A 27,927-nucleotide genomic window follows, 5' to 3' on the forward strand; every position below is an offset into this window, starting at 1 on the left:
TGGGGCAACAACAGAGTACAGGAAACTGTTGGAGCTACCGAACATTATCTTGAGGTGTTGCGCGGTTGCCCATCAGGAGACACCTGCGTTGGTGCCTGTACAAAGGGCTGTGGAGCGCACGTTCGACCGATATAACATATATAAATATAAATATATATATATATATATATAGGGAGCCGAAGGTTATGCGCCGTGCCTCTGTAGCAGTTACCCCCTCCACGTCGTCAGTGTTGGGGGGTGGTGCTTCGACGACGGGTACAGTTGATCCCACCACTGGAACGTCAGGCGCTTCGTGTCAGTCTGTTCCCCGTCTCGCTCATCGAAGTGTTATGGATACTGAAGACGGACTAACTTCGCCAAAGCCTAGACCTCAAGACATTGTAGTGACGAAAAGTAATTCGACGCTGCGTGCATCAGCAGTGCGACCTACACTAGCCGCTTCCTCCGGAGCTCACATTCGTCGGCGACCCCCGTCCGTTCCAGATCGGGTCGTTTCCCCTCACTTTGCCACCCCGGTCTTGTCAACACTCTGGCGAGATATGGTCGAGCACCGCACAGACCCGTCACCGGCACCGCGCTGTTCTCGAAAGCGTCGCTCCACTACATCGGCGACGGCACCACTGGCCCGTATGCCGTCAGCAGTACTACGGGGGAGTGGGGAGCAGTCTCGGGGGAAGGCAGTTGGGCAAATAATAGAGGAGGTGGGGAGGGCTCGGTCACTCCGGCGTGTAACAAACGACAGGAAGGGGGGATCGCTACTCAGCATGCATGCTACAAACACATTCAACGGACAACGACATCTCCTGTCCCCGGTAAAGGGTTCTCTCGGGACTGCACGGCCGCCTATTGTGCTTGATGCAAAACAAAACACTCGGTCTCGCTCAATGCGGATGAAGCTGCAGGAGGTGACGCCCAGCAACAATGATGAAATGCGTAAGGAGGTCGTAAGCTGCTACAGGAAATTGTGCGAAGAGGTTGGACAGTCACCACAAGAATCGTGGATTGCCGCTGTTTTGGGCGAAAAGACCGATATTACCTCTGATTCGAATGTGGGCTTACCAATCGGTTATAGATCAACAGCGAATGACAGTGTTTGCGCTAGTGCTAGCGCCAGTGGTAGAAACATTGACCTTTCTCTGAAGCGAATGCCAAGCGGCCCAGCTCTTAGCGCGAAATCACAATCATCTGTGGAGGGGCGACAGAAAAGCAAAGGCACTTCGAAGATTCAGGGATGTTCCACTGTGAAGGCACCATCGATAGCCTCCACAACAAAGTTTACCAATCTAGCTTCTGGAGCGAACGTTTTGCGGGATGAGTCACTGCGACGAATGATAGCATATTGTGATCACCTCCGCCCTTATAGCAGCAAGATGGAACAGTTGAAACAGCGGCGACAGGATGTGAGGGAGTCATTGAACAGATTCCTTGAGGTGTGCAACAAGAAGCAGGATGGTTTGCACGAGGATAGAGCACTCGATTCAGAGCAAGCGGCTGACAACGATAGCTCGAAATCTTTAACCATCAGTGCCCTCCAGTCGCGAGCAGATTCGTTAACTAGCGGTCTTAAGGAGTTACAGCGGTGCAACGTGAGACTACTGTTATGCCTGTCTAACTTATCCTGTGAGGTTAGGAGGCCTTTGGGTTCCATTTCTGGTGATGCAGGGCCCGCGTCTAACGATCAGCAGCAGGAGATAGTGAAGGCTTGCAGTGTGCCAGCTGTGCCCCAGATTCAAAGTGTCCCAAAGGCATCGGCATCCCTGACATCGATTAACCTGCCTACGGGGATCCCTGCCGCTTATCTACACTTCCTTCGCTCGCAGGAGCGTATCATAGTGCAAGAACTCTCGGAGTTGTGTAACCGTGTCCGTTCAGCCTTGGCAGAGGGGACAAACATTTCTACAGCGGATGAAGGACTGCTGGAGACCCCACTGTTCCTTCCTTCGACGTGGTCCGCATCGACCAATAGTGGTCGTGCAGTCAAAGATCGGAAACTGAGCGAACAAAAACTTCAACCGAAAACAGGGGGGAACCTAAGTGCTGCGGCGCGCCGTGCGGTTCATGCGTCGTCAGCCCCCGCCAGCAAACCCCTCACTCGCTTCGCGAGTAGTACGAAAGGTAGTGAACATAACTACAGCACGAGTAGGTGCGCCGATAGTCACAGGACTGTTGATTCTAGCAGCACCACGCATGCATCGGACGTACATTTGCCGTTTGTGGGGGTTGCGTTTGCTGACTGGGCGAATACTAGTGATGACGAGAAGGAGAGCAGCTTGAACAGTACTTATCCTCAGCGAAATGACAGCACTGCCCGCAGTCCTCGACTTGTGATTGGGGGAGGAAAGCGGCGTTTGTCATTTGATACCGCTACCGAAAAGCATATTCGTTCCACCACCTCGGCTAACGGCGCCTTAGCTAACAAATTCTGCCGAGCGAGGTCTTCTGCAGCGGTACTCATGGGCTCGAAGAAGGTAACTCCAAAACTCAATGCGAAAAATGCCTCTCCTACGAGGACGGCAAAGCGGTCGAAGACGAAGCACTCGAAAAAGAGCAGCACGCCGGCCGTCGAAGGTGTTATCACCGCGGCGCAGATAAAGCAAGCCGAAGCTACCTGGGAAACAATCCAAGGACTAGCGCTGCGCAACTCTACGAGTGGGAATTTGGGTAGCCCCACTCAATCATTATCCATACAGTTGGCGACGGTCCCTTCAGCGGTGGATGAGGGACGTGATGGCAACGATATGTCCATAATTGGAGAGAGGGTTAGTCCCGCCGAAGCTGCAGGTGATTTCAGAGCCACTGGACCATCAAATCAAGAGATTTTGAGCACAAGGAAGGAGCAACTGCCACTGCTGGGGAAAGAGTACAACACTCCCGTGTGCCAAGGTGTAGAAGTAACATCCGTGGATGAAAACCACCGGCGGGTTCATGCGGCGCAGGTAATTGAACGCTTTCTGCTCCGTTGTGTGAGGCAGAGGGCCCAACACACCGACAAGCAGAAGAAAAAGGGGAAGGAAGAGACGATGGTGAAGGAAACTGAGGCTGCAACCGCAAAACCATTCTCCGCTCCTATGGATAGTGTATTTTTGTGTGGCTCAGAGGCATGCAATCAAATGGCGGCACGCATAGCTCATTGCTGGCGACGATATAAGTCACGATTGGAGATAAAGCAGCTGCAGAAGCAGAGGTGGGAAGATGAACATCAGCAGCAGCGGCTGCAACACAGAAATGTTATGGCTGCTCGTCTACAGAGTTTCTTCATTGTCAACTTAGCCGTGCGCCGCCGGCGCCGGCTTCTTCAACAGAAGCAAGAGGAAGCGCCAAAGCCTGCTGTGGCGAACTCTACTCATGAAAAGTCCACAAAACCGTCCACACCAAACGCTAAAACGAATAAAGAGAATGGCGGGTCCCCGGCACCGACCATGCGAGAGAGGTTTGACCGAACACGAGAGAAGCGAAAGAGTTTGCTGCGCGACCATCACGATAGGACCGAACTAAGCACAACGAGCAGTAGCGCGTCAACGAAGTCGCACACGGGTGCCCCCATGAAATCTCTTAAAACTCGAACTCAGTCGGCAACATCTCTTGTAAAAAATAAAAGCGGCACTAGGGCAACAGCAGTTCCACCGTTACACCTGAAGTCTTCTGGTTTATCGACGCACGCTGCATACAATTACCACCCCGATACAGTAACACTCAAGGTTGGTATGCTACACCGACTTCTTCGTGCACCGAAGCCCCTTGTGTACGCATTGCGTGTCATGTGCAGCCGTTACGAGTCACGGCCTTATTCCGCTTACGATGTCCTTGCCTCGTGCGATTGGCGTACAGTAAAGGATGATGTTGAGGAGGCTGCGGAGCACAACGAGGAGAACAGGGGTAAAGATGGCAACGCGGAGGAAATGGCTGAAACCGCTTCCATTATTAGTGGGAACAGCAGCGTGCATGCGTTCGAGAGCATGATGCCAACTTCCAAACCCAGGTCTAGCGATGACTTGTACCTCCAGATCAAGTCGTATCGAGCTATATATAACTCCCCTTCACTTAAGGTGAAAGGAAATGTGAAAGATGGGAATGGCACACCTTCCTCATTTCTGAATATGTTCTCTACACACCCACCATCAGTTCGCGTGGATAGTTTTGTTGATACGAATGAATTACGGTTTTTAGAACCCATACCCAAGTCGTTGCCGCGACCCTTCGAACACTGGAGTATTGCGCTTTCCCTTCAGCAGCGCGTGTTCACCGCGGCGGCTATCTACGCATGGAAATTAATATTCAGTCACACACCACACGACGACTATAAGCAGCGGATGCTTGACACTAGGGAAGAGCAGGAGGCCCGTCTCGATCGCGTCGAGCAGCGGAATCGCATGATACTCGCGTGTTATTGCGTCCGCTCGGAATCTGAGTGGCTTCGGGAGGCTTCGGCAGATCTCAACTTCGTTGGTCGCATATGGAATCCGAAGCGGTCGCTCGATCCCAATGACCCTGACTTCGAACGGCATTGCCTTGAGACGTATGAGTTTGTGGAGAATTTCCTCTATCAATGCTTTCCCACACTATCAACCCTCGAGGATGTGCCGACATTCCTAATGGGGGCGGGAATTTACTTTATGATGCAAGCAACACTCACCAAGTTGGAGGCTGGAGAGGGAGCGGAGTCATTTGTGGCCGTTGGCCGGTTGGACGAAAATACGTCTTCTTTGAACGCACAGCAACGTGAATGTTTATTTGTGTACGAGTTTCTCAACCTAATCGACACGCTTTCCTTCTGGCACAGTCAGTCAAAGGGGAAGAGTAATGACGCATCCCCAACGGGGAAGTCGAGCAGCAAACAACCGGGCACCGCGGCGGCTGGGTCAACACAAACAGAGACTAGTGATGATGATTTCATTTCATGGAGGGCACACCTTGAGCGTTCCGTGAACGCTATTTTAGGCGCGTCATCCACTGGAGTTGGCACATCAGCCACGACTGATTCCCTTACAAATTTAGATGGTAATATAACGGATTCATCTGATTGTCCACCAATTCGGTTGGTAAAGTGTCCATCTTCCAATGTTGTAGCGGGTGAAAAAGTTAGCATGGAGCGCTTTTCATTGGCTTACCCGAGTGGTTTCCTTGTGGGTCTCAGTGAGCGTTTGATGCGGTGTTTAGTGGGAGTAAAACTTGATTTGGATGTGTGTGAGGATCTTGATGTGGCCATGTGATGAGGAATCTTGTGTGAGGTGCTTGCATTTTTGTTTATTATGTGTGGTGAGCTCCATGCAACCACCGTGAGGAAATTGAGGGAGATAATGCTGTTAAATGTGCTCAAACTCCGGTGGCCTCCATGGGTCAGTTTCCAGTTGTGAAGAGGGTATTTTTCCTTTCTTCTACCGCGCTCCGATGGATAAAAAGTTTTTTGTCTGACAACAACAACAACAACAATGACAATTAAAAAAAAGTCTTAGTGGGACCATCAAAGGCACCCCACATACATGCACACAACTGCTTTGTGAAGGGCACGCAAAGGCAGTCGGCGTAAATGGAGAGTGAACGGAAAGGAGAGGAGAATAATATACAATAAAAACAAATATAAGGGCGTGAGCAGAAACGATAGCAAGCTGTTGAATGAAACAATAAAGTGGCGTGCATGTATGTACATTTCGCACGCACGTAAATATTCATACACATACATAGTGGGGAGGGGAGTTATGATGCTGGAGTTAGGGTGACGAGGCTATAGGGAGTGAAGAAAATAAGGAGAGAGAATGAAGAATATATAGATACATATATATATATATATATATATATATATATATCAAGGGGGAAATGGTGAGGAATCTGTGCTTGAGGAAAAGAAATTAAAACGGCTACCGATGGTGGTGCTCTGTTTTCTTTTTTGTGTTTGTTGTTTTCTTGTGCGTATATGTATTTGTATGCAAATCTCACCGACTCTCAGAGTTTTGCATCACGATGATTCTATTTACTGCAATGCATAATGTTTATGCCGGCGGTTTGTAATTGGATAGGGGCACCTGCGGTTTAAAGAGAGGGGAGAAAAAGACATTTCTCAGAGAATAGTAACGTTTTCTTCCACTTGTATGTAGATGCTTCTCATTTTCGTCCGGCATTGTTTTCAATTCGCTTTTCTCCGTGGAGATCCTTTTTTTTTTTTGCTGGGATTACTTCCGGTATCCTTTGCTTACTTCTCCTTTATATCTAGCAGGTGCTTCTCATTTCGATGCGTTTGTTTTCCGTGTTAGACTCTCTTCTTTGATTGATTGATTGATTGTTTGTTTTTTTCTTCTCTTTTCCTCTTTGCGCCTCTGGCATGTATTATCCACTTGTGATTGGACTGTGTTCGTGGGATTGTTATTGTTGTGGTGTCGACTGCTTAGTTTCATGTAGTGGAACTTTGCTTTTAGGAGGAATTTGAATATTATTTACACCGTTTTCTTGCTGCACATTAGCCGCTACTTCAGCACCTCGTAAATAAGGTGCTTACATACATGATAGGCAATGTGGAGATCAACGTTTCACCCGGTATGTTTTCGCATTTTTTTTTCCTTTCGCATCCACTTTTATTCGTTTTTTCTTGCTACCCCCTATTCCTTTTCATTCATTCATTCATCCATCCATCCATCCATTCAACTTCCTTCTTTCTTGTGCTCTTATATTTGTCCACTTTACGTCCTCTTTACGCGCTTTATTTTTCTTTTATGTTTCTTTTGCTGATGATTCCCAGCCCCATTTGTTCTATTTTCCCTCAAATCCGGCTTTACTCCTCTGTGAAGGCAATGTTGGTTTGAAGGATGTGAAAATATATGCAGTTGGGAGGAAAGTTTTTCATTTATCTTCCTCTAAGTTGTTTGGTACGCTTTCCTCAACCGCTGCTGCCATTGATATTTACTCTTTCCCCCCCCCCTCCCTTCATTTTTTCCCCATGCCTTGTTCTAAATTTATATTTCTGTGTATTTATAACGCGTAACATCTTTTCTCTTTTCTATACTCTTTTTCCTTTTCTTTTTTTGCTTCATCCCTGCTTTACTAGAGGTTGATAGAACCTTCGTAACCTCCTCCTCCCTAAGCGCAGTTTCACTCACTCGCACAAAATATTAGAGAGGAGACTAACGTATTGCAAAGGCTTCCAGTGGTGCTGAAGCTTACGGAACATTATTCCAGCGAAAAATTGGAGTTATACACATAACTGAAACGAAACAAAGAATTAAAAAAGCAACGAAGGAAGAAAGGGTGTCTTGACTTGCGCCCGTAATTCATCCGGCGATCGCTCAATAAATCACGTATTGAATTGTTTCCCCTCTTTCTTCGTTTGCAGGCTGTGACGAGTCGTGGGCGGGCCGTCTAACCGGCTTCTCTAATCACAAGTGTAAACGCCGCATAGTACGATACGAATTGTAGCCGAGTAGCCAAAAAAAAAAAAAAGAACAGCAAAAAGGAGCACGTCTCGAAGTTTCAGTCGCGTAAAAAAGTGTAAGCGAATTCTACAACGTAATGCTTCGAGCTTCTGTGTTGCTGCTTAAGTCAAGCATACGAACATCAGGATTGCTTTTACCATGGAAAATACGACCAGTGGCGGATACAATGGAGCGAAGAGATGCGTGGAAAGAGTTGGAGCAACTTCTCACTAGCATTACACGACTGAGTAATGAGGAAGCGATAGAGAAGATGACCGAATTTTGTCCACGGCTTGCGATTTGTGATATTGAATACCCCGTCGAGACGCTACAACGCAAACGGCGGCTGGAGGAGCGGCGGATGTTGAGGCAACACCACGAAAATCGTAGTCGCAATGGTAAGAAGAAGGGGGAGCGTGAGCAGGTGACAGAAACCGTTACGTTAGCAGACGATGAAGCCACTCGGAAATTGATGAAGAGCACCTTACGTATATTGGTTGCAAGGGCTCAAAAAAACTCTGGAACCAGCGACCGGGAGGTGGTGCGGGACAAAATGAAGAAATCCTCCTCAAAGATTATCGTTTCTTCATCCAGTGCCACACCTGCTCCCCTTCCGAGTAAAAGCAACGAGGGGAAGCGTAGCGGGGCCGACAAAAAGGCGAACAGAGGCGAGGTTGATGGAACCCAAAACTCCAAACGAAAAGGAGAAGTTGAAAAATCAAGTGATTTGGTGAGTTCCCCCACAACCACAACCACTGCAGCAGCAGCAGCAGCAATGAATGTTTCTTCCTCTTCTACTTTTCCTTCTGGGGAAACTCCGTTTAGGGCTTCATCAACTGCATCCACTGCAGGAGTAAAAGGTGCGGATACATCGAGTGGTGGTGGTGGTAGCGCATGCAAAACGGGGAAAGGTAAGTAGATAAAAGGTTGGGATTGTTTCGGTGTGTTAACAATCAGTTGAACACTAGACTGCAAAAAAAAAAAAAAAGAAGAGCTTGAAAGATATGGAGGGATGGAGAGAGAAAAATGGGGCTGGAAACGGGGGAATGAAAATGCAGATCATGGTGTGATGACACAAGAGAGGAAAAAAAAAAGAAGAAAGTGGAAAAGGGCGACGCTGTGCGAAACCCAGGTGTTAGGGTTGGTTAACTGTTGGAACTTTCACAAGTTTTTGAAAATGAGGAAAGGTGTAAATTGTAACTCCTTCCGTCTCCGTATGGTTCCCACTAGTGTGCATATGTATACGCCTTTGTGGTGCGTCTCTCTGCCATGAACCGAAAGTAAAAGGGGGTGAGGCCGTGTTGTAGTTATTCACTTTCAGTGTGTGCTCTAACTTAAATATATAACGCCTCTTTTTCTCATCATTCTTCCCCTTTCCACACATGTACGGATGAGTGAAGAAAAAAAGGGGGAGTTTGTTTGTTTGCCTTTGTGAGTGGTGACCAGAGGGGACAGTTAGAAACCCTGCGCAGTGTTGCTTTCAGTTCCTCTTTGCATCTCCTCCATCTCTCCACTGTGATTATGTTTCAAGGAGGCATTCTGTTTGGAGGGAACAAAACCGATGGTTTCATTTTCAATATGGGATGAAACGTTTAAACAATTATGAAACCTCAAAGATCGAAAGTATATACATACACACCTTTGCGCTTGGGGTGGAAAGATAGAAGGAAATGAAGGCCGTGCATTGAGTCGTTGTGTCACCGCCTAACTTTCCCCCCTCCCTCCAATATTTGAGGTGGTGTAAATGACTTCTCCCTTCTTCCCTCATCCATGGTGATGTGTTTTACCATACTTCAGCCGTGTATTTTTGTTTTGTTTTACCTCAATTAATTCTCAAAACCAAAAGAAGAAAAGAAAGACGAGACGGTGAAAAGGCGACCGAGACACGTGTGTTCAGTTAACGCATTGGCTTCTCACGATATGAAGAATCGTTTACGTTCTCTTAGATAAGGCTTCACGTACACGCAGAACGCCACCATCGAAGAAAAGGCGGTAAAAAAAAAAAAGAGAAGGGAAGAGAAGAGAAATTGGGAGAAACTACTCTACCACTTTGTTCGTGAATCGATTGCTCAGCTTCTTTATCACTACTTTTCTTCCCTCCTTTATTTCGCAATTTACTCATGTACACTCTTTTTTTACAGCCACCGCTGAAGGAAAGGATAGAGGGGCAGAGCTGGCGAGTCATATAGTTAGTTGCCAAACAAATATAACATGACCGTCTGCTTCAAATGCAAGTCAGCGTCAGCGGTGGTATGTAGCCGTGACGGGCCCACTAAAAGTTACTGTTCTTCATGCTTCACAGATTTTTGCACCCGCCTCACGCGGGACTCGCTTTTCCGCAATTGCGGACTACCGTGCGATGAGCCGGTGGTAGTTGCCGTATCGGGAGGTTTTAGTTCCATGATGCTATTGCACCAACTCGGGATACTGCGGACGCAAAATCGCATAAGACAAGGTGAAGGGCGTGTGACATTTGAACTCATTCCGCTGCACTTACGTGAAGAAGAACTTATGGCGCCAACCCAGCAGGGCCCCGTTAATGCGTTTGCGGATGAAGGTGATGATGCCCGTCAGGAAAACGGGAGGTATTGTCATACATTTTCTGAGGTGAAGGAACAGTTTGAAGAACTGGAGTGCCTGGTGCGCACGCAATGCGAACAGTGGGAATTTGCAAGCACCCCGCTATTCACAGCGGATGAAGTACAGATCGTGCAGTACAGTGATTATTTATCGCCTGATGAACTACGTGGACTCCGGGAGGTGTTGCACCACCCGCGTATTCCGCTTTCGCACCGTGAACTTCTCTACAGGCGATTGCGTGGACGCATTCTGACCGTTGCAGCGGTTGAAAGTATTAACAAATGGAGAGACATCCGTCAAGTTTCGGGTCGGTGGTATCACATGTTGACGGGTGAGAACGCTCTCCGTTGTTGTGTGGCAACGCTACGAGAGGTAATGAGCAATAGCAACAGCAATCGCATTGTCCATTTTGGTGGACATCGTGGTTTTCTGGGACAGTGCATGGTGATGCGGCCGTTACGAAGCCTTATTCCTCGCGAAGCTGTCATATACTGCCGCCTGTACGGCATCCAAGCAGGGTTTACACCTTCACTCAGTACCTTGACGGCTCTGCGCTCCTTCGATCGTACCCTCGAAGTTTTTATTAATATCATGCTGGGTTCCTATCGCACATCCATTTTCAATGTACTGAACACGGTGACGAGACTAGACGTGGGTGCCGATGCTGAAATACTGAATGTTGATTTGCGCACTAAACAAAGTGGGGGACCGTGTGGGGAAAATACAAAACAGGCAAAGCGTGTTATTGCCGGAAAAGCAGCGCAACACCACCGCGAGCAGTTAAAGATGAGGCGACCCATTTGTTGCCTATGGGAAGGTGCCGACATCAAAGGAGAGGAGGAGGCAGAGGAAAATGGCGAAGAAGGGAAATTGAGTAACCAGTCGCGGCGATTATGTGTTGTTTGTGGATGTTTCATCACTTGTGCGGATGAACACCCGGTAACGTTGCGATTTGGTCGGCGATTTGTGTGTGAAAGCTGTCTCCAATTAATGAATGATTTCGCCAACACACGTCGCGCCGAAGCGGGAACTGAAAGTGAGCGAATACTAACGGATCCTGCCGTTCACTCCGCTGTTGCCACTGGTCCCGGAACTATGCTTAGTGCTTTCGAGTCACTTACCACCACAATGCAAATGTTGGTTGCAGCAACAGGTAATTCGCCTTCTCTCGCTGGGAATGACGGTACTGGTGAGGATCGATGCGTGCGACGGCGCCTCAGTGCTCACGGCGCAGAAGAGTACATCTTACAGACAGATGATGGTGAGAAAGACAGTTAACTGCTTCTTCGGAGTTGTAGGCTTTTGAACATGAGTTTCTATGGATATGTCGATCCTAAATTTTCGTTGTGTTTCCGCATGGTCGGCAATCGGTTGGATATGGTGCCGCACGACGTTAACTTTCCTTCCTCAGTTGATCTTGTAACAATGCGGGCCCAGATTTATGCATATACACGCGAGTGCTGAATGCATTATCCTTTCTAATACTTATCCATCCTCCTTCACTATTATCATAAGCTTTCTCGTGAAGATGTTAGAGGCGTCAGCCATATCTCTAAGAGTTGAGAGGCGAGAACTTTTAGTGCTTATCGTGCGTGCTAAAGAGGCAAGTTAGACGGCAACTCACAAGTGCGATGGGGGCTCATTCTTTTGGATTTGAGTCCGTACGAGCCTCGAAGAGTGGAACAATGGAATGTGCGAGAGGATGCCAATAAATAAGATTGAAAGGCACCATTCCGTCAACATCCTTAAGAGTTTGAACAGGTGGAGGTTCGACAAAATGTACGATCTGGTCAACGACCGAACCCGGCAGGTTTTGTGATACCCCTCGGAGGTGTGCGTGTGTCTGTGGCTTAACATATCGAAAAAAAAAAATGAAGCAGCGTTGCTTAAGTGGGTACTTATCGCGATTGTGCGGGAAGTAGGGAGAGGGGATATCTGTTTCAAAAAGAAATTATGAGGTAACGGCGGAAGGTCTCCCTATTTACCTTTAGTAGATTGTTTTAAGCACTTATGTGAAACCTTTGTGTCGAACGCGTCCCGTATTTAATTAAGTGTGTGTTGGTGTGAAGTAGGGGAAACGCCGGGTTGTTTTGAGGAAAATCAGCAGTGAACAGTTGTGCGGTGGGGGGAGGGGGATAAAAGGGAAGTTAATCAAGCGGTTTTGCTCATCCCGTCTGTAGAACTGCCGCTCTTTTCACTCACCAGATTTCCGGTTGGTGTGCGATCGGCATAAGTCTCACGAATCAAAAATTATACATATCGCATGTAAAACTCGACGTATGAATTGATTCGCAAAAAGAAAGTATTCCACACTAATTATTTTGGGGACATGGGAGGTGAGAAAAGGGAGGGAATAAAATGAGCCTCAGGAGATGAGGATAATGTCTCGGTATATATACGACAGTGACGAAGGATAAGTTTTGCACTTTTGATAAAGGAAGTCCAAAGAGAAGGAACAAAAAGGTAGGAAGATACGCTAAAGACATCAACAGGAACCATTTGCCAAATGGATGTGAACGAACTTAAGGACCTAAGCCAGGACAATAAATATTAACTATTAAAAAAACATCAATAAGAGTGGCGCGACTTACATAAAAATAAACCTAACAGGATAATACAGATACCCTAACCATCAGCGGAAGATGGGCTCATGCGAGGAAATTGGTGAGGTTAGCTAAGTATCTTGATATTGTCTCTCGATGGCACGTAAGCTTATTGGGTTAAACAACAAATTGTGGATTAACACCATACACACGGGTTGTTCCTCAATATTCCAAGTGATAGGAAACGTTGTCGTTACATCAAGAAGACAGTTTTCCAGTTACATTTGGTACCAGCGGTGCCATCGTTCTGAGATGGTGCTACTGAAAAGACATTTTCACTTGTAGTATAATAACTCTGGTCTCAGCAACAGTGGGGTCGTTACATATTTGTTTTCTTTTTCCTTTTGCCATAATCCTAACAAACAGCACATGATGCATCCAATGTTAAAATTTTATTATGTTTACATGATTCTCAATACTTTTTACTTGGTTGTGGAAGATGTGGAGAAGGATGTGCACCTATCGTGGAAATTAAATGCTGTGTCGCTGGGAAGGCGTTCAACGTATCCATTTTCCCTGTCGGAACTACCTCCTCCTCCCGCTGTTGTAGCAGCGAACACCAAATACGTGTCTTGTTACATTGTTTGGGACGTGTTCCTGGTGTGTGGAATGCGCCAGTGGTGTTCACTCATCAACCAAAAGATTAGTGTCGTTGTCTGTATCCACAGGAAGCAAGTGTGTTGCGGAAGTTCCGTTTTAAGGGATCCTTGAGTGGATGAAGGTGTGGAAGAAATGGAAAGTGCGCACTGCGTGGCTGTTTCGGTGGCGCTGGACATAATGCAGGTTAGTGTCCCTCCAAATCTTACACAGTGCTCATCAGAATCAGAAAATAAGGAGGTTTTCAGTGCACCGTGCGCTGTTGCATCTTCAATACCCGCTTCATATTGGGATACATTCAATAAGATACGTCGGGCCACCATTTTACACTTTGTGCTATAGCATACGTGTGTGCAATCAACTTCGTTGTTCAGTCGAATACGTGGACCCATATATCCCCTCGACAGAAAACACGCAAAGTAGTGTTTACGGCATTTAATGATTTCACTTGACCTAACTTCTTGTAGGATGGTATGCGCGTGTGGTCACGCTGCTGCTTTTCTTTCGTCTCGGAGGCGGTGTGGGAGTCAGGTGACAGGTTGTTGCGGTATACTAGCGTTGCGATATGCATGGTATTGGTTTTATCACAGTTGTGGTAGAGACGCTTTTCTTTGGCGCCGTGGTACGCAAAATAAAAAAGAAAAAAACATTAATATAACCTGATGCGAATGTCTCGGGAAGTTAAGGAACCGTGCGGAAGCGGCGGGGGTGTGGAGCCCAGACTCAAGGGTTGCGTGCACCTGGGCGATTTAACATTTTTTTTTTACAAAACTGCTGATGGTCAAGGGAGATTGTAATTGCTGTTAACTCTATGGGAAGGGAGCCGACGGACCAGACGCTAAGTGGTAGGGGATCAATTCGTGACATTGATTATGATATATGAACGCTTTACACAAAAGATGCAAAGGGTGTAATTATATCCCCCTTGGTTGGAAGCGCTTCATTCACTTGTATCCGCTCTCAGAAGCCGGTTACACCATCGGGTGTGTGTGCATACTGGCGCACATGCCTCCATTTTGTTCTGTTTGTTGCGACCACCGTCAGCGTAGTAATACATATCACATCTTTTGTTCGCTGCTGTTGCCAAGAGGATATCGGAGGGAAAGTGTGCCACAGAGCACGCGAACTGCTTGCCGTATGTAGTTTTACGTGTGGCGGAATGCTGGGAGAGAGGATACGATGCGCCGAAAAGGGAAAAAGTACGCACACTGTGGTGCCCTGAAAGGCTTGAGAAAAGTGGCTGTTACTGTTTATTAGTGAGGCATCATGCTCTCTTGTGTTGTTCGCTTTGAGGATTTGCTTGCGTCCGCTCTCTGGTTTTGACGTTTTTTTTTCTTACGATCAGGATGTCTGTAACAGCAAGGGCAGCAAAGGAAGAGAAGTTTTAGCGATGCTAATGAACACCCCGCTAAAGAGGGTAGAAGACATACCACCACTTCTTCGTGAACGGCTTACGAAAGCAGAGGAGAGCGGGTGGAAAATTCTTGACCTCTCGGGTTGTAAAGAAACTTTGGATGTCACGGCGCTCACTGAGGTCGGCATGCTGGAACAACTATCCCTGGAGGGTTGCACAAACTTGAGAAGAGGGCTGCGGGAAATATGCAACGGGGAAAGAACGCGCAATCTGAGGACGCTGCACTTAAGCAACCTACCCATGCTTGATGACACATGCATTAAGATATTGGGGGGAACACACCTACGGCTCGAACTGTTCACCTGCGCACACTGTAAAAACGTAACGAACGTTAGGCCCCTAGCGGAAATCAAGGCCCTGAAGAGCCTTTCGCTCGGACACTGCGTGAATATCAAGCATGGTCTGAAGGAAATTTGCGGAGGTCTGACGAATATGAGGGCGCTCTGGATCAACCACATACCGGCTGTCGACGATGCGTGCATTGCGGAGCTCGGCGCAAAAGGCGACGGTTACGAAGGCCATCTGATTTGGTTAATTTGCGATGGATGTCTTGGGATAACGGATGTTACGGCCATTTCGGAGATCAAGACATTAAAGAGACTTTCGCTGACGGGATGCGAGAACATAACGAAGGGGCTAGAGGAGATGTGCGCCAGTGAGAAACTGCAGGGCCTGCAAGACCTATGGGTGAATAACGTGAAGGCGTTCAATGATAAGTGCCTTTTGAATCTGGAGGAAAGCCACAGGAAGGGCGGATGGAAACTGCAGGTGCTCAGCACCAAAGACTGCTGCAGCATAACAGACGTGTCACCCCTGGGGAAGCTGGTAACGTTGAGGGTGCTATGCCTTGACGGGTGCGTGAACATTAAACAAGGTCTGGATCATGTCATACTGTCGCTGGTCGATTTGAGGGAAGCGTACTTGGGAGGCATTGGCATAACCGATAGGCATATTGAGCTACTTGGTCGCCACAAAAAAATTGAACGATTACACCTCCCTTTTTCAGGGAACATTACAGATATTACTCCCTTAACGAATGTCTGGACACTGGAGGCTTTGTGCTTGTGCGGGTGTCTAAAGGCAACAAGGGGATTTGAAAAGTTTTCTACACTCTTCAGACTCAAAAAGTTGTGTGTGTGTGGTGTTTACGTCGATGCGGACACAGTCATGGCCCTAAAGGGTAAAGGAGTGGCTGTGAAGCTGTGGTAGTGCAACGCTACGACTCACGACGTGCTGCCAGACAGGCGCAGCGCCATGTTAGCTGTGATTGTCGTCGCAATGGATAAAATTGGGAAGGTAAAAGAGCAACTGGTGATGACCATTTTAGCGCGGTTGTGCTTGGCAGTATTTCTCCCTATAAATCCCTTCTTTTTGATTTTAGAGCTAAAGGTAGTGGCGGTGGTATTCGCAAATACTTCTGTGTAGTGGCATTCGGGTTGTATGTGTTTTCGAAGACTTGCCACACATACACACACACACACACACACACACACACACACACATATATATATATATATATAGAAACAGTGGGGGCTGGAAACCACGTGTCGCAGGCGGGCGCGTCACTGACAACATATAACACCTCATGAGGCGGCGAGCATTTGGCTTCGTCCGGGGGCTCAACATTTCGGTTAGAAACGGTATTACATGCAAGAAAATGTGGGCAGCCAAAGGAGGAAATACGCCGGCATGCTTTCTGTCCACGATGTCGTTTTTAAGCCCCGTGATCATGGCCTCTTCAGGTCCGGCAGCCTGATAAGGATAAGCTTTGGAAGGCTTCAGCTGTCGGTCTGCGGCCCGCGCACCACAATTCCCCCCCGCCCGCCTCCGCGGCAGGGGCTGTTTGAGCGAGTAAGCAGAGCGCTCTCAGCACTCCAATCGCAAATGGCTGTGGGTTTCCTTTCGTTTCTCTGCCGCACCCCGTACGTAGTGTCTGGTCAAGCTGTTTTCCAAAGGCACCGCTCTTAATGGCACCGAGTGTGCGCGGCACTCCAGGAGTGTGTTCCACTTGATTCCTCCGGTACTGCGGTCGTATTATTGTAATAACGGCGCTACCAAATGAAAAACGACAGCGCCTGTTGTGCTCTGTAAGGCCAACCGCGCCTACCATACGTTAAAGGTTTCGAAGTTGGGTTGCTTAGGCATGGTGTTGCTTTATTCCGCATTTTCCTCACCCTTTCATCACTCATTCCACCCGGGTTTCTCCCGACAATTCGCCTCAAGTTGAGCTTCGCTGCGCTGTGGTCCATTTGCTGCTAGACAAATGTTCCGCCCGCAAACGACCATTCAACACCTGCCGGCGCGTGCCCATCTTTCTAAACGCGGGGTGCCATACAACAACGTGGCGCCTTGCATCCATTCCGGCAACTGGTGGTGGTCCGTATCCCTCCAGTCCCCTCAAGTGTACCAAATTTAAGTGCATTGGTTACAAGTCAGCGTTACTCAAGTTTGCAAGTGGTTGTCAAGGCCATTTCCCCCGCACCCACGATGGATCAACCAGTTTCAGCCACTTATGGCTGCCAGTTGTGCGACTTAACTGTCCCGCACCCCTTCCCGCTTTGCGGCGGTGTGAGTGATGACGGAAGCGCCACAACACATTTAGTGGAAGGCGGCCTCGCGCTCGCCACTGTCGATTGAGTTGCCGGTATGGTGGCGTTAGGGCGGAAATGGGCCCGGGACCGCCCCCTCCCTTATGCCCTTGGGCGTGAAGACCCCTAATGTATGATTTGCTAAAGGACGTAAAGGGAAGAGAAGGGAAGAATCACCTCTTCGCAGCATCGGATAAGTTGGTGAAATCCACTGGACGCAAGGCGCCACATACCGCCGGTGCTCCTGCGCATAATGGAAAAGTAAAAAAAAAGATACCCATTTCTGACCCTCCCTAGAGTGCACACGCTTTTCCCCCGGAAAGCGCTATGGTGAAGGAAACTCGAATAACCGGGCATCACTCCCAGCACCCAGAAAGCATGTGTTAATAATATGTGGCTCTGTAAGGCCCATCTCCGCGCGCTTCCGCACTCGCTTCACCTCCTCTCCAGTTGCTTCCACATGGATGATCTTTCACCCGTTCGGCCGGTGGGGGCTTCGTGGCAAAACCGCTGAGCGCGGTTCATCATGTCTTCGGCAGCGTCATCGGGGAGTGTTCCGAGGGCCCGCAGAGCCCCTTCCAGTTCTCCGGCATAACCATCTGGCGGAACGTCGGGGACCGCTTGTGAGGAGTCATCCGGTCCCCCTTCACAGAACTCTTCCAAGCAAATGTCCAGAAGTTCGTTTGCATTGGCACCCTCGGATGTTGTGGTTATGGATGCAGTCTCGTTAAAAATGCCCGGCTCACCCTCTGGCCGAGGTAAGGACTGGTATTCTTGCTGAAGTTCAAGGAGAGTAGTGGGAAGTGTTCCATCAATTATTGCGGCAAGCTGCTCCGCGGTGCTTTGGTCAAGTGAAGTGAATTGCTGGACGGCCGCGCGGGCAACCAGGCCGGCAAGCCGAGTCAAACTCTCAGCCCCCCGCGTAAACCACGTGGAGGCGCGATCCATGGCGATACCACCTGCGAAAACAAGAGCCGTTCGGACGCCTTGGGCCCACGCACTTCCGGACACATGTGGATTGACGATCGCTCCTATAACTGTTTCATGAGCATAGATAACAAACCTTCGCAACTCAGCCGCTACATCGATATTAGGTCGACGTTCCTGTTCAAAAGCCCGCACTAGCTCCAGATTTTCCGCAACGAGACGAGTAAGCCTGTCAGCCTCCTGCTCAATGCGTCGCTGGCGCTCCTCCGGAGTAACGGGTCCAGCGTGCCGCCCCGCTGCAAGCCACTGTGTCGTCACTTCTGAAATGCGCGATTGGAAGTGGGCAAAGCTCTCCCAGTTCCCGACGCAGATACCCAAGAAAGCAGTGGGATTTTCCCGTATCATCGACCGGATTAGAAGGTTACCGAGCCCGTGGGTCCCGAACTCACCTTCGTTGGGTGGATTCCCCCTGGTTGTGGAGGCCAGTTGGCCAAGGAGGCTGAGGATCAAGCCATCGCTTACAATTTCGTCTTCGTCAGCTTCGGTTGTGTTGTTTTCGTTGCTGTGTGGTGCAGCGGCGTCCGCCGTTCGACCTGCGTTGTGTTCGGAAGAACGATGGTTCCCACTGATATCGGATGTCGGCTCGACGTGTGTGCTTACACTCAACGACGGAAGATAAATACGTCTCCCCAACCGTTCGAGACGATCGGGCAGCTCGTCAAGATCGTTCGTCGTCACGTGCAGATGAATATGGAGGGATGCCGGCTCTGGAGTGGAAGAGTTGCGGCCAATGAGAACACGAGTCGATTGGTGGTGTGTCTGCATATGTTGCTGTCCTGCCTGAGGTTCTTCCTGTGGCTGCTGGGATTGCTGAGTTTGATTTTGGGATTGAGTTCGAGTTTGTTGCGGAGTTTGGGTCCCTTCAAAACGACTAAAGGCCTGAACAGCTGCGGGAAGCATTGTCCGAGCAATTGACATCATTACGGGCACACCGTCGCGCGTGTTCCCGGTGGAAGCATTCCGTATATCCGGTATGATATTTGTTAAGAACTCAGTGAGACCTGTCGGGGACATGATGCTTGCGGTGATATCCATCCCCCCACTCACTCCACGTCGAGCATCACCACTGGTGTTATTATTTGCGGCCCCTGGCGAAACCACTACATGGACAGTAGTGCCATCTTGCAGGAAGGAGCTTAAAGGGCGTGATCCATCGATAAGCTGGCCCATGTGGATGAGGCGTAGCTGCTCCGGCGGAGCCCCGAGTCGCTCTCCTATGCGGCGGCGCAGGCCCTCAACACCTTCTTCGACATCAACCTCTAAACCATTAATTGTGTGTTCGGGTCGTGCACCGGAGACGTTGATGTGCATTATGCCCCCCCCCCCACTAGCTGCTATTTCCCTACTAACTTTACAGCGGATTCCTACTTTGAAATTCGATCACTATCGTACAACGAACGATAAGCATAAAAAATGAACTTACATGTGCGTATACGCGGTATTGTGTCACATCGTGTGGGGCAGAGAATAGAGAACAAAGTAAGTGGAGGAATTCAAAACGCGTATATATCACCGCTATAACAATAAGTGGAAAGAGGAGGAGTCGTCTGCGCACTGCCCACTAGGATCCGAGTCGTGGGCACTAGCAGCACGGGGCCACACAAATACGTGTATCATCCCGCATGGAGAAGCTGTGAACACGGCCCCATCGCTCAATCGAGGTCATATTCAAATTTAATCTTGGAAGCGCACTCCCTAACCGCTTCAATCTTGGACGCCACACACTCAGTCATCCAACCGCTTTCGCGCACCAAGTGCTCCGCATCACTGATCATCAGTTCACCAAGATTTAAATGCTGCATCATAAGCAAGCTGCCATAATACGGAGCGAAGTTGATGCGCCGTTCCCCCATCGTCAACCTTCTGACGATGTAACGTTTTTTCGCAGCATCCGAAAGCTGAAGAAACTCATGCAGTGGAGTCTCCTCGTCATCTGGCCAGTTGGGCAACCTGTCACACCTATCCTTTTCGTCTAGAGTCGCGTGTTCCTCAACCTCAGCATCGAGAGCAGCTTGGTATCTATCATGCATGCCAGGCTCATAGTGCACACGTCCAAAGAAGGCGTTCTCCCAACTCTTCGCCATGCGCCGGCGCTCCTCCACCGTGGCTTTTGATGCCTTCGGGGTCTCTCCAGAGTCACCGCTGCCACCACTATTTGCGCCACTTGTCTCATCCCCTCCGGCACCACGTCGATCCCCAGCGAAGGTTGAGTAAAAGGAAAATGACACTAATCCACGGTTACATCCGCAAAATGCCCGCCCTCGTACCGGTGCCCTGCACGCAGTGGAAATCATACCACCTCCATTCCCCGCGCGGGTTCGAAAACAGAATTCAGCGAAACGAAAAAAAAAAAAGAAGAGTGAGGAGAATTTTATGAAGCCCCACCAGAAAATAATTGTACACCAGCAGAAGGAGGGGAATCTCCCTTCACCCGGCAGTAAGTTGAAATATTTTCAGAGGCCCCGTTACTGAGAACAAGATCTCATGAAACAGGTCCGCACGGTTTCGCCAAAGGGTGTCCTGCTTGATCTCCCACAGAATGCGGGCCACACAGTAGCTAGGGAAGGCGTCTCGCCTCTTGTTTCCTGTGGCTTCGTCCACAAGCAGCACCTCTTTTGCACGCCTCTATCGCAGACACAAACACGGGACAAGACGTGATATAAAATCACGATAAAAATGATGTCACAAATTTCTCAAATCTCACCCGTTTCACCATCGAGCGTCACCATGACAGCAGTTTCCTGCACATCATCCACCAAAACAACTCCTTCCGCCTCATCACCAAACATACCGCGGTTTACCCTCAATCGAAGCGCACCACTCGCGTTATGAGACAGCGCATCTACCTTCCTCGGGCACATATACAAGGCACCTCCAGCGCTAACGGGACACCCTTGCCCTGCTGCTGCAAAGCACATCGCGCGGTCGGAGAGCCAAACGAATACTTTGGACTCACAATTGTCCGTTGTAATGAGTAACGGTTCGTCCTGCCCCACAAACGTACTCGCGGTAGACCGACTTCCATCACCGCAGGACGCACTGCCACCCTGCGCCACCTTTCCCGTACCATCATCCCTCCCATGCCGAAGCGGCTGCATGTAATGGCGGCGCTGGAACTGCCAGTATTTCGAGTGTGGTGAAGGCGCCCAGTATAGTCCCACTGCATTCGCGTGGTGACATAAAACCGACAACACTCTCTGCTGAACAACGTCAATCACAATAACAGTGCTGGGCCACAGCGGTAATATAACAGCTGCCAACTTCCCGGATGCACTGATAGCTGCCAGACCAGCAGCACCGAGCTCCTTGTCATCCCCAGCAGCTGCCCATCCGTCATACTTCCCTAGACACGCAACATCACTCGAGTTCCGCTTATCCCCTCCACTCAACTGTAAGAATTCCACAAAAGACTTCTCCGGTGACGAAGGTTCTTCCATCACCGTTAGCTCCCCCATTTTAAAAGGAAGCACAACGTCAGAATCAAAAAAGATACGCCGTAATGCCACTACCCGCTTCTTGGAAGCGATCACTGCACGGCATGCCCTTCCGAACACAATAAGAAGCACATTGCCACACTTCGAAGCAGTCACATTTCGCACACCCGTTGGCTCATAATGTAGCAAACGGGTGCCATCGTAAGTTGTAAGCGCAACGGAGCCTTGAGCGTAATCTACTAACGCGATACCTCCTTGAAGTGGAATGCAGTCCGAAACACAAGGTACAAATTTGGCAATTGAGAAGGCGTGAAGCCCCTCATGTGTCGTGGCCGACAGCACAACAAGCCACTCACTCCGCCGCTGAAAACATTTAGAGTCGGCGTTAGTTTGTTCGATAGCCGCCTGTGACTGAAGAGCATCTTCGCTGGATGCCGAATGCACCGAATCCTTTTCCGCATGAACTGCCGAGAGTGGCGAGTGCAGTAGTTTCGGTGTTACATAGAACAGGAAGCGATGACACAAAGAGAACCGAATTAGGGCAGCCTCGCTGACAGGTTTGCCTGGCCACAAACTACCGCCACTTCTATCATCACTTCCGACTTTTCTACCACCACTGCGAGAGCGGAGTGGCGACGCATTACGCTGTCCTTGTGACGGTACAGTCAGCCGCAGCCCTGCCAATTGGGCGGAGTACTTCACACCTCCCGGTAGTTGCATTAGCTGACTATCCAGGAGAGAAAACACATGCGCATGCAAAAGGCCAACCCAATATACTGCACGAGACGACGGGTGCCAATGCATAGCGCGGAGTCCCACCACCCCGGCATCCACGCGAGCTACGCAGATCTTTCCATACACACTCACAATTTCTATAATTCCTCTTCGCGCCAGCAATAAGGCCACAAGCGTACTGTCAGGTGACCATTGAAGTTCGTGTATTTCATCGAGAGCCGTGTATTTTGATATGACCGAATCGTTCCGACACGCGGGGGGCACGACATCACCGTTTGATACAGGGGGAACAACATCATTGGGCGTCGTGGCGGTTTCCCCCTTCAGCTGGCAGGTGCGGCGGACGTAGTCAATAAACACAACAACCAGACCCTTTTTGACTATTGCGTAAAGACTTCGATTGGGTGACAGTGCGCATAGTTTACCGTTGTCCACAGCTAGCACGCGCATGTCCCGGTCTAAACGCTAAAACAAACAAAGTGAAAAAAAAGAAGCAAAAATGAGGAGGAAAATGAAGCTTAAGCAAAGACTAACAGAAAACACGACGTGAAAAGAGCGACTTCCAAGAGGAAACAATAAGGGACTCGTGCATAACCATTTAGAAGCCACCCTCAGCACTGGTGCAACGTGCCAAAATCGGCAATACCAGTGGGGGAAGGTACAGCGTCGACAGGGTCTGCGCATTCTGAGAGTGTGTGTGCCCCCTTCCCCTCGCATACACACACATGCACACACAATGACCTGGTTCCGCAACGGCTTATAAATACCAACCGAGGAAGAGTGCACTCAGATGCTCCTCTCTTTTTTTAAAGAAAAAAAATCCTCTGGGAATAAACCCATGCACCCATGTTTGCGTTGGTCCTCAAAGAGTCACAAAACCACCGGTGGACCAACGCTCCCGCCATTTATGCATCAGACCGCACCTTACTAAACCCCCTTAGCTACCGTTGACATCCTGATACTACAAGCCGGTTGAGCTTACCCTATATCCACACATGCGCGTAAACACACTTGTACATGCGTGTCACCCCGATCCGTAACCTCGTTGACAACGTGTTAACAATTCGGAAAACTCGAAGCCATCTGTCTCTGTCGGTTTGTCATCCGTCATCAGTATCCACAAATAAGGGGTTCTCCACTGTTATCTCCAGTTCCACCACACGGTAAAGGTACCAGGGGAGTGGCACAAGTCTCTACCACATCACCTGTTACGGTGGCAAACAGGGAAGCACACCCCGAGCCATCGGAATCCCAAACTTCATGATATGTCACGCGGTGCTTAAGTAATGCGTTGCCTCCCATGAGGATCACCATCGCCTGAACCATGCACTGCATTTCAATCTCTGTTTGCTGGAAGAAGATCCCCAAATCAGTGGAGTTGTCGACCTCGTACGCCTCGCGAATGAAGTGTTGGGAGAGCCGCCCCACGTAACGCTTGATAGCCTGCCCCGCAACAAAATCTTGAGATGTAAATATCACAACAGGGTCTCCCGCCTCCAGTTCTCCCGGATCAGACGGAATTCGGCGCATTGGCTCATGAAGCAAATATCCACCACCCGCAACTTCCGACGAAATTGGTGTGGTCTCACACTGTTGGGCGTTAGACCTCGGTCGCCTATTTGTTTGGCTCCCTGTGGGTTTTAAGATATTTCCCACGAAAGCTGTGACTTTTGAGGCAAAGGTTCGTAGTTTGCGCCCTATGACGCCATGGCGCCTTCTGTTGTCACTGTAGAATTCAAACGCATCGGAGGGCGCAGAAACTGGTGCGACGATCCTCTCGTTCCACCATTGAGCGGGATTTACTGCATCCACCTTGAAAACATACGGAAGCGTATAAGGTGCGTTGCTCATCGTAAAGACTCTCGGCTCAGCGTCCTGTGGCGCAGGCCCAGTCCCGCAGCTACTGCTTCCAAGTGGCGGAGAACGAAGTCCATCCACCATAGGTGCTTCTCCATGACTGCTCGAGCCGTGATCAACAGGTTTTGTGTCGGCGTCTAAATAACGCATGCATTCGCTGAAGGAGCGTTTCTCTAACTCCATCAAGCGGGTTTGCTGCTCAGTCGTGCACGTCATGAGACATCCCTCCATTCGAAGATGTAGTTCTCCCGAATTCGGCTCGAAAAAGAAATCACACGCGTAACTTGTAACACAAAGTCTAGACAACGAAGAACGGCCACAGCGGCGTAGCGCCGCCCGGCACACTGTCTGGACATAGGAACGTTTGGCGTTAGCAACACATTCGCTAACAGTTGCTACCGCTGTGGCACCGTGATATGTCCGAGGAAGTGCGAAACGGGTGTTTAACACAACACGCTCCTGGGAACCGTATATATTTGCTGATTCCGGTACATACGGTATCGTAACCATCAAACTATCTTCAAACGATAGATCTCCGATCATTCCAAGCATCATCTCTGCCTCTTCTTCATCATCAATCTTGACAATATAGTCTGTAGTTTTATCGGCTTTCCCAGCCCCACCAGGTTCGTGGTTGCTGCAAGACCCACCAAAAGATTCGTTGTCATCCCAATGGTCAGACATAAAATCATCCGCACAAGCCTCAAAAGGATCGCAGGAAGAGTCTGAGCCACGTAGGTTGCTGTTAGCGAACCGTGCACCAATGTTCATTGCGAGGCCACCCAGACGATGATGCCGACTACGCCCAAGCTGCTCAGCTACAGCCTCGAGGCGAATTACAGACTCCTTGTTTCGTATTGCAGGGTCAAGCACCTCCACACGAGGGGGCGACGGCACGGGAAGACCCACAAGGCAGCAGCCCGTCCCCGTCAGCGTTCCAATAATGGTGTCGTGTGAAATGCTAAGGGTGATGCGAATACCAAAGACGGCATTCAGTTTTTGGAACTTGAGATTGAAGAGAAGTTGTTTGTGCAAAGAATACTCAATGTACGGCAACGCTTGCGACACAGCAAGAGCGAGTCCAACACCACGAATTGCACTCTTTTCCTTCGTCACAACGGCCTGAACGAGCCGCGGTCGTTCTCTGTAAATGAGTTCCTGCGGCATCGCACATGATGTAAGAAGTACTTCGGGTACCAACCTAGAGTGGCAGACATTGCACATAAATTGGTTTGCGTCCTCCTCTGTTGCATCCTTGTATCGCACCACTGGAGCGTATAGGTGGAGCAACGAGCACGCCTTTCTCGCGGCAAACCTTTTCCTCACTGATTGGTACAGAAGTTCCGGACCACAGCGAAGCGGGTGAAGTGTAAGATTAAGCATGACAGCCGTGCCGAAAAGTGATAGCACCACCACGTCTTCGTGGTATAGCACCGCCTCCTCATAACCGATAATGACATTACAGTGAAAAGCACGAGCATTGGCCCTCAGCTCTTCCCGCAGTTCCATCCACCATGCATCGCGTTCTTGAGAAATGAGGTGTCTAGATTTCATCTTGGCTACGATCTTCACGGACATGGCACTGATGTGACCACCGACGTGCTCTACGGTTCCGCAAGGCAGGTCCTTTACGGTCAATAAAAGGACGTTTGTTCGCATCCCCGTGGGTGCCGGTGGCAGCGACTCCATAGAAGGATTGTCTCCTCTCGTAGCGCCTGGTGAGTTGCTTTCATGTACGAAGGGTATGAGAGCGCTCGTCCCGTGAAAACTTGACCTCTGCTGCGCTGCAGTGGAGATGCCTAACCGTTGCTGTTGCGGTTGCTGCGCTGCCTGCACCGCTTCCTGTTCAAGACATCGGATATTCATGGCGACCACATTGTTACCAGCTAGGTCACCATGTCCAACGGCTGGTGGCATTTGTAGCGGTGTCGGCATGGAGCAATGCATAGCAACAGGCGAATCGCTCATGGGGGGAGTCAGCCTCTTCACTAACTGTATTTGTGCCGCTGGCACCGTATCTGCACCCCCTGGATCAACGAACTTCACTGCGGAGAGAACACATGGAGTGCCGTAGGCACGTACGATTATACCGTTAGCCTCCATGTCAAACTCCTCTACGTAACCAAGTACTGCGTTGCACTGCATTTCCACCACCTTACGCGCCAACTGACGCCTAACTTTTCCACTCAACTTGTACAGTTGAATGATGCGTGCTTCATTAGTGGATCGTGTGCTTCGCAGGTTCGTGAGTTTGGAATGCTCGGGGTCTGCCTTCACGATTAACTCCTCCACCATTGTAAGCATGGTCTCCACACGATACACAGAAGGGTCCAATCTCCACGCAGAAAAAATAAGAACTCCCTCATCCCCCATGGTGAAAGAGGGATGTTGCGCCCGCGCTGCTCGCAGTGGTTCCAAATCGCTTGACATTTGCATAAAGGCGGCTGAAGGTACAGCTTGTGGCTGTTGACTGGTCTCCCCGCGAGTGTGGGGGCTCCTCGTGTTTTGTGGTGAAGGTAGTTTGCAGACGTACCGCTTAGGCAGACGCGGGGCTAGTGGATTCTCCGCTGTGTGAAACTTTATCTTTAGCGTAAGGCGAATCTCCCCCCGTATGCCTTCAGTGCTAGTGTCAAAGAGAGGGAACCAGCCACTCATGGAAGCATTGCTCTTCAGGACCATAGAATTGAGGTCCACAAAGGTGTGTCCCACGATGTCGTCGCGACTGAAAATGTCATGGTCATAGACGCGCACTTCGAGCGGGTCCTCCTGCAAAACAAGCAGGTCCGGCGTGTCAAAGCGGAAAACTCTGTTCCATACGGGATGGCACGACATGCGGGAAATATCTGTAGTGTATTCAAGGTCATCGAGCTTCACCACAACGTAGGTATCAGCGAGACCCGTTGTGCGGTCCATGACGGGGAGGTCACGCGCCTCATGTACGGTCACCGTCAGTGTTGCCATGTACCGATTCGCAAAATAGCGAACACTAATAATGTCACAATTGTTAGAATACCTTTTTTGGGGGTGTTTATTTTTGTTTGCCTATCGTCGATACCGAAAAATATGCACGGCACTCTGTAAATTATGACTTAATCCCCTTACCAGTAGTACCAACTCCTTGAATATCGCAGGCAAGCGAAGATTATGCGCAGTTGATGTACTGGCACCAAACGTTGATAGAAAAACGTACAAGACAAATTTTATGCATTCGCATAGTTTGCGCAAGAATAGAGAGTGAATTAACTTGAAATACAACACAAGGAATGGACATCTTTTTTTCCTTCCTGGGGGGGGGACGATTGAAGGAGACACGCGGCAACCAAATGATAGCTTAAACAAAATAAAGAAACGCAAAGGCGAAAGCATCTCCCCACAAAGAGAAAATGGCAATAATTATAATTAGGAAACCTCTGCGCGCGGTCTCGAGGTAAAACGGTACTGGTGGGCACTGAACTTGTGTTGCAGAGGAGATCCGATAATACGCAGAGACGGCACGCCTCGGCACACACTGTAGAGTAACAAACGTAATACAGACAGCAAATAAAATAAAATTAAAAAGGGGGATGTTAAAGTGTAAAAACACCAAGACTCCTGACATAATCAAGTGGCGGCAATGTAAAATAGAGATAACATCACGGTCATCTTCCTCTCCCCTCTTAAACCCGAAAAAAGCTAATGCCACAAAAGTGGTTCTATTTCTCCCTACTTGGCCACACACGCGCCAATATATAT

The 27,927-nt window shown here is 49.3% G+C and overlaps 11 protein-coding genes across 11 annotated transcripts; 5 read left to right on the top strand and 6 right to left on the bottom strand.

Annotated features, from left to right (window-relative positions):
- Nucleotides 1–185: 185 nt before the first annotated feature.
- TbgDal_XI4650 (hypothetical protein, conserved) lies at nucleotides 186–5,210 on the top strand (the record flags this gene model as incomplete). Its single annotated transcript, XM_011781309.1, has 1 exon — nucleotides 186–5,210. The coding sequence occupies one exon, from the start codon at nucleotides 186–188 to the stop codon at nucleotides 5,208–5,210; it is 5,025 nt and encodes a 1,674-aa protein (XP_011779611.1).
- Nucleotides 5,211–6,494: 1,284 nt separating this feature from the next.
- Nucleotides 6,495–6,794, top strand: TbgDal_XI4660 (T. brucei spp.-specific protein; the record flags this gene model as incomplete). The annotated part of the gene is made up of 1 exon (XM_011781310.1): nucleotides 6,495–6,794. One exon carries the CDS (start codon nucleotides 6,495–6,497, stop codon nucleotides 6,792–6,794), a length of 300 nt encoding a protein of 99 aa, XP_011779612.1.
- A 703-nt stretch (nucleotides 6,795–7,497) lies between these two features.
- On the top strand, nucleotides 7,498–8,319 carry TbgDal_XI4670 (hypothetical protein, conserved; the record flags this gene model as incomplete). The annotated part of the gene is made up of 1 exon (XM_011781311.1): nucleotides 7,498–8,319. The coding sequence occupies one exon, from the start codon at nucleotides 7,498–7,500 to the stop codon at nucleotides 8,317–8,319; it is 822 nt and encodes a 273-aa protein (XP_011779613.1).
- Nucleotides 8,320–9,611: 1,292 nt separating this feature from the next.
- TbgDal_XI4680 (hypothetical protein, conserved) lies at nucleotides 9,612–11,258 on the top strand (the record flags this gene model as incomplete). The annotated part of the gene is made up of 1 exon (XM_011781312.1): nucleotides 9,612–11,258. The coding sequence occupies one exon, from the start codon at nucleotides 9,612–9,614 to the stop codon at nucleotides 11,256–11,258; it is 1,647 nt and encodes a 548-aa protein (XP_011779614.1).
- Nucleotides 11,259–14,570: 3,312 nt separating this feature from the next.
- On the top strand, nucleotides 14,571–15,803 carry TbgDal_XI4690 (leucine-rich repeat protein (LRRP), putative; the record flags this gene model as incomplete). Its single annotated transcript, XM_011781313.1, has 1 exon — nucleotides 14,571–15,803. The coding sequence occupies one exon, from the start codon at nucleotides 14,571–14,573 to the stop codon at nucleotides 15,801–15,803; it is 1,233 nt and encodes a 410-aa protein (XP_011779615.1).
- Nucleotides 15,804–15,977: 174 nt separating this feature from the next.
- On the bottom strand, nucleotides 15,978–16,325 carry TbgDal_XI4700 (hypothetical protein, unlikely; the record flags this gene model as incomplete). The annotated part of the gene is made up of 1 exon (XM_011781314.1): nucleotides 15,978–16,325. The coding sequence occupies one exon, from the start codon at nucleotides 16,323–16,325 to the stop codon at nucleotides 15,978–15,980; it is 348 nt and encodes a 115-aa protein (XP_011779616.1).
- Nucleotides 16,326–16,332: 7 nt separating this feature from the next.
- TbgDal_XI4710 (hypothetical protein, unlikely) lies at nucleotides 16,333–16,704 on the bottom strand (the record flags this gene model as incomplete). The annotated part of the gene is made up of 1 exon (XM_011781315.1): nucleotides 16,333–16,704. One exon carries the CDS (start codon nucleotides 16,702–16,704, stop codon nucleotides 16,333–16,335), a length of 372 nt encoding a protein of 123 aa, XP_011779617.1.
- A 913-nt stretch (nucleotides 16,705–17,617) lies between these two features.
- Nucleotides 17,618–19,480, bottom strand: TbgDal_XI4720 (ubiquitin-like protein, putative; the record flags this gene model as incomplete). Its single annotated transcript, XM_011781316.1, has 1 exon — nucleotides 17,618–19,480. One exon carries the CDS (start codon nucleotides 19,478–19,480, stop codon nucleotides 17,618–17,620), a length of 1,863 nt encoding a protein of 620 aa, XP_011779618.1.
- Nucleotides 19,481–19,821: 341 nt separating this feature from the next.
- On the bottom strand, nucleotides 19,822–20,463 carry TbgDal_XI4730 (hypothetical protein, conserved; the record flags this gene model as incomplete). The annotated part of the gene is made up of 1 exon (XM_011781317.1): nucleotides 19,822–20,463. One exon carries the CDS (start codon nucleotides 20,461–20,463, stop codon nucleotides 19,822–19,824), a length of 642 nt encoding a protein of 213 aa, XP_011779619.1.
- Nucleotides 20,464–20,862: 399 nt separating this feature from the next.
- On the bottom strand, nucleotides 20,863–22,788 carry TbgDal_XI4740 (hypothetical protein, conserved; the record flags this gene model as incomplete). Its single annotated transcript, XM_011781318.1, has 1 exon — nucleotides 20,863–22,788. The coding sequence occupies one exon, from the start codon at nucleotides 22,786–22,788 to the stop codon at nucleotides 20,863–20,865; it is 1,926 nt and encodes a 641-aa protein (XP_011779620.1).
- Nucleotides 22,789–23,448: 660 nt separating this feature from the next.
- Nucleotides 23,449–27,156, bottom strand: TbgDal_XI4750 (hypothetical protein, conserved; the record flags this gene model as incomplete). Its single annotated transcript, XM_011781319.1, has 1 exon — nucleotides 23,449–27,156. The coding sequence occupies one exon, from the start codon at nucleotides 27,154–27,156 to the stop codon at nucleotides 23,449–23,451; it is 3,708 nt and encodes a 1,235-aa protein (XP_011779621.1).
- Between the last annotated feature and the right edge of the window lie 771 nt (nucleotides 27,157–27,927).

Source organism: Trypanosoma brucei, chromosome 11, assembly GCF_000210295.1.
Source record: "Trypanosoma brucei gambiense DAL972 chromosome 11, complete sequence".
Taxonomy (NCBI): domain Eukaryota; phylum Euglenozoa; class Kinetoplastea; order Trypanosomatida; family Trypanosomatidae; genus Trypanosoma; species Trypanosoma brucei.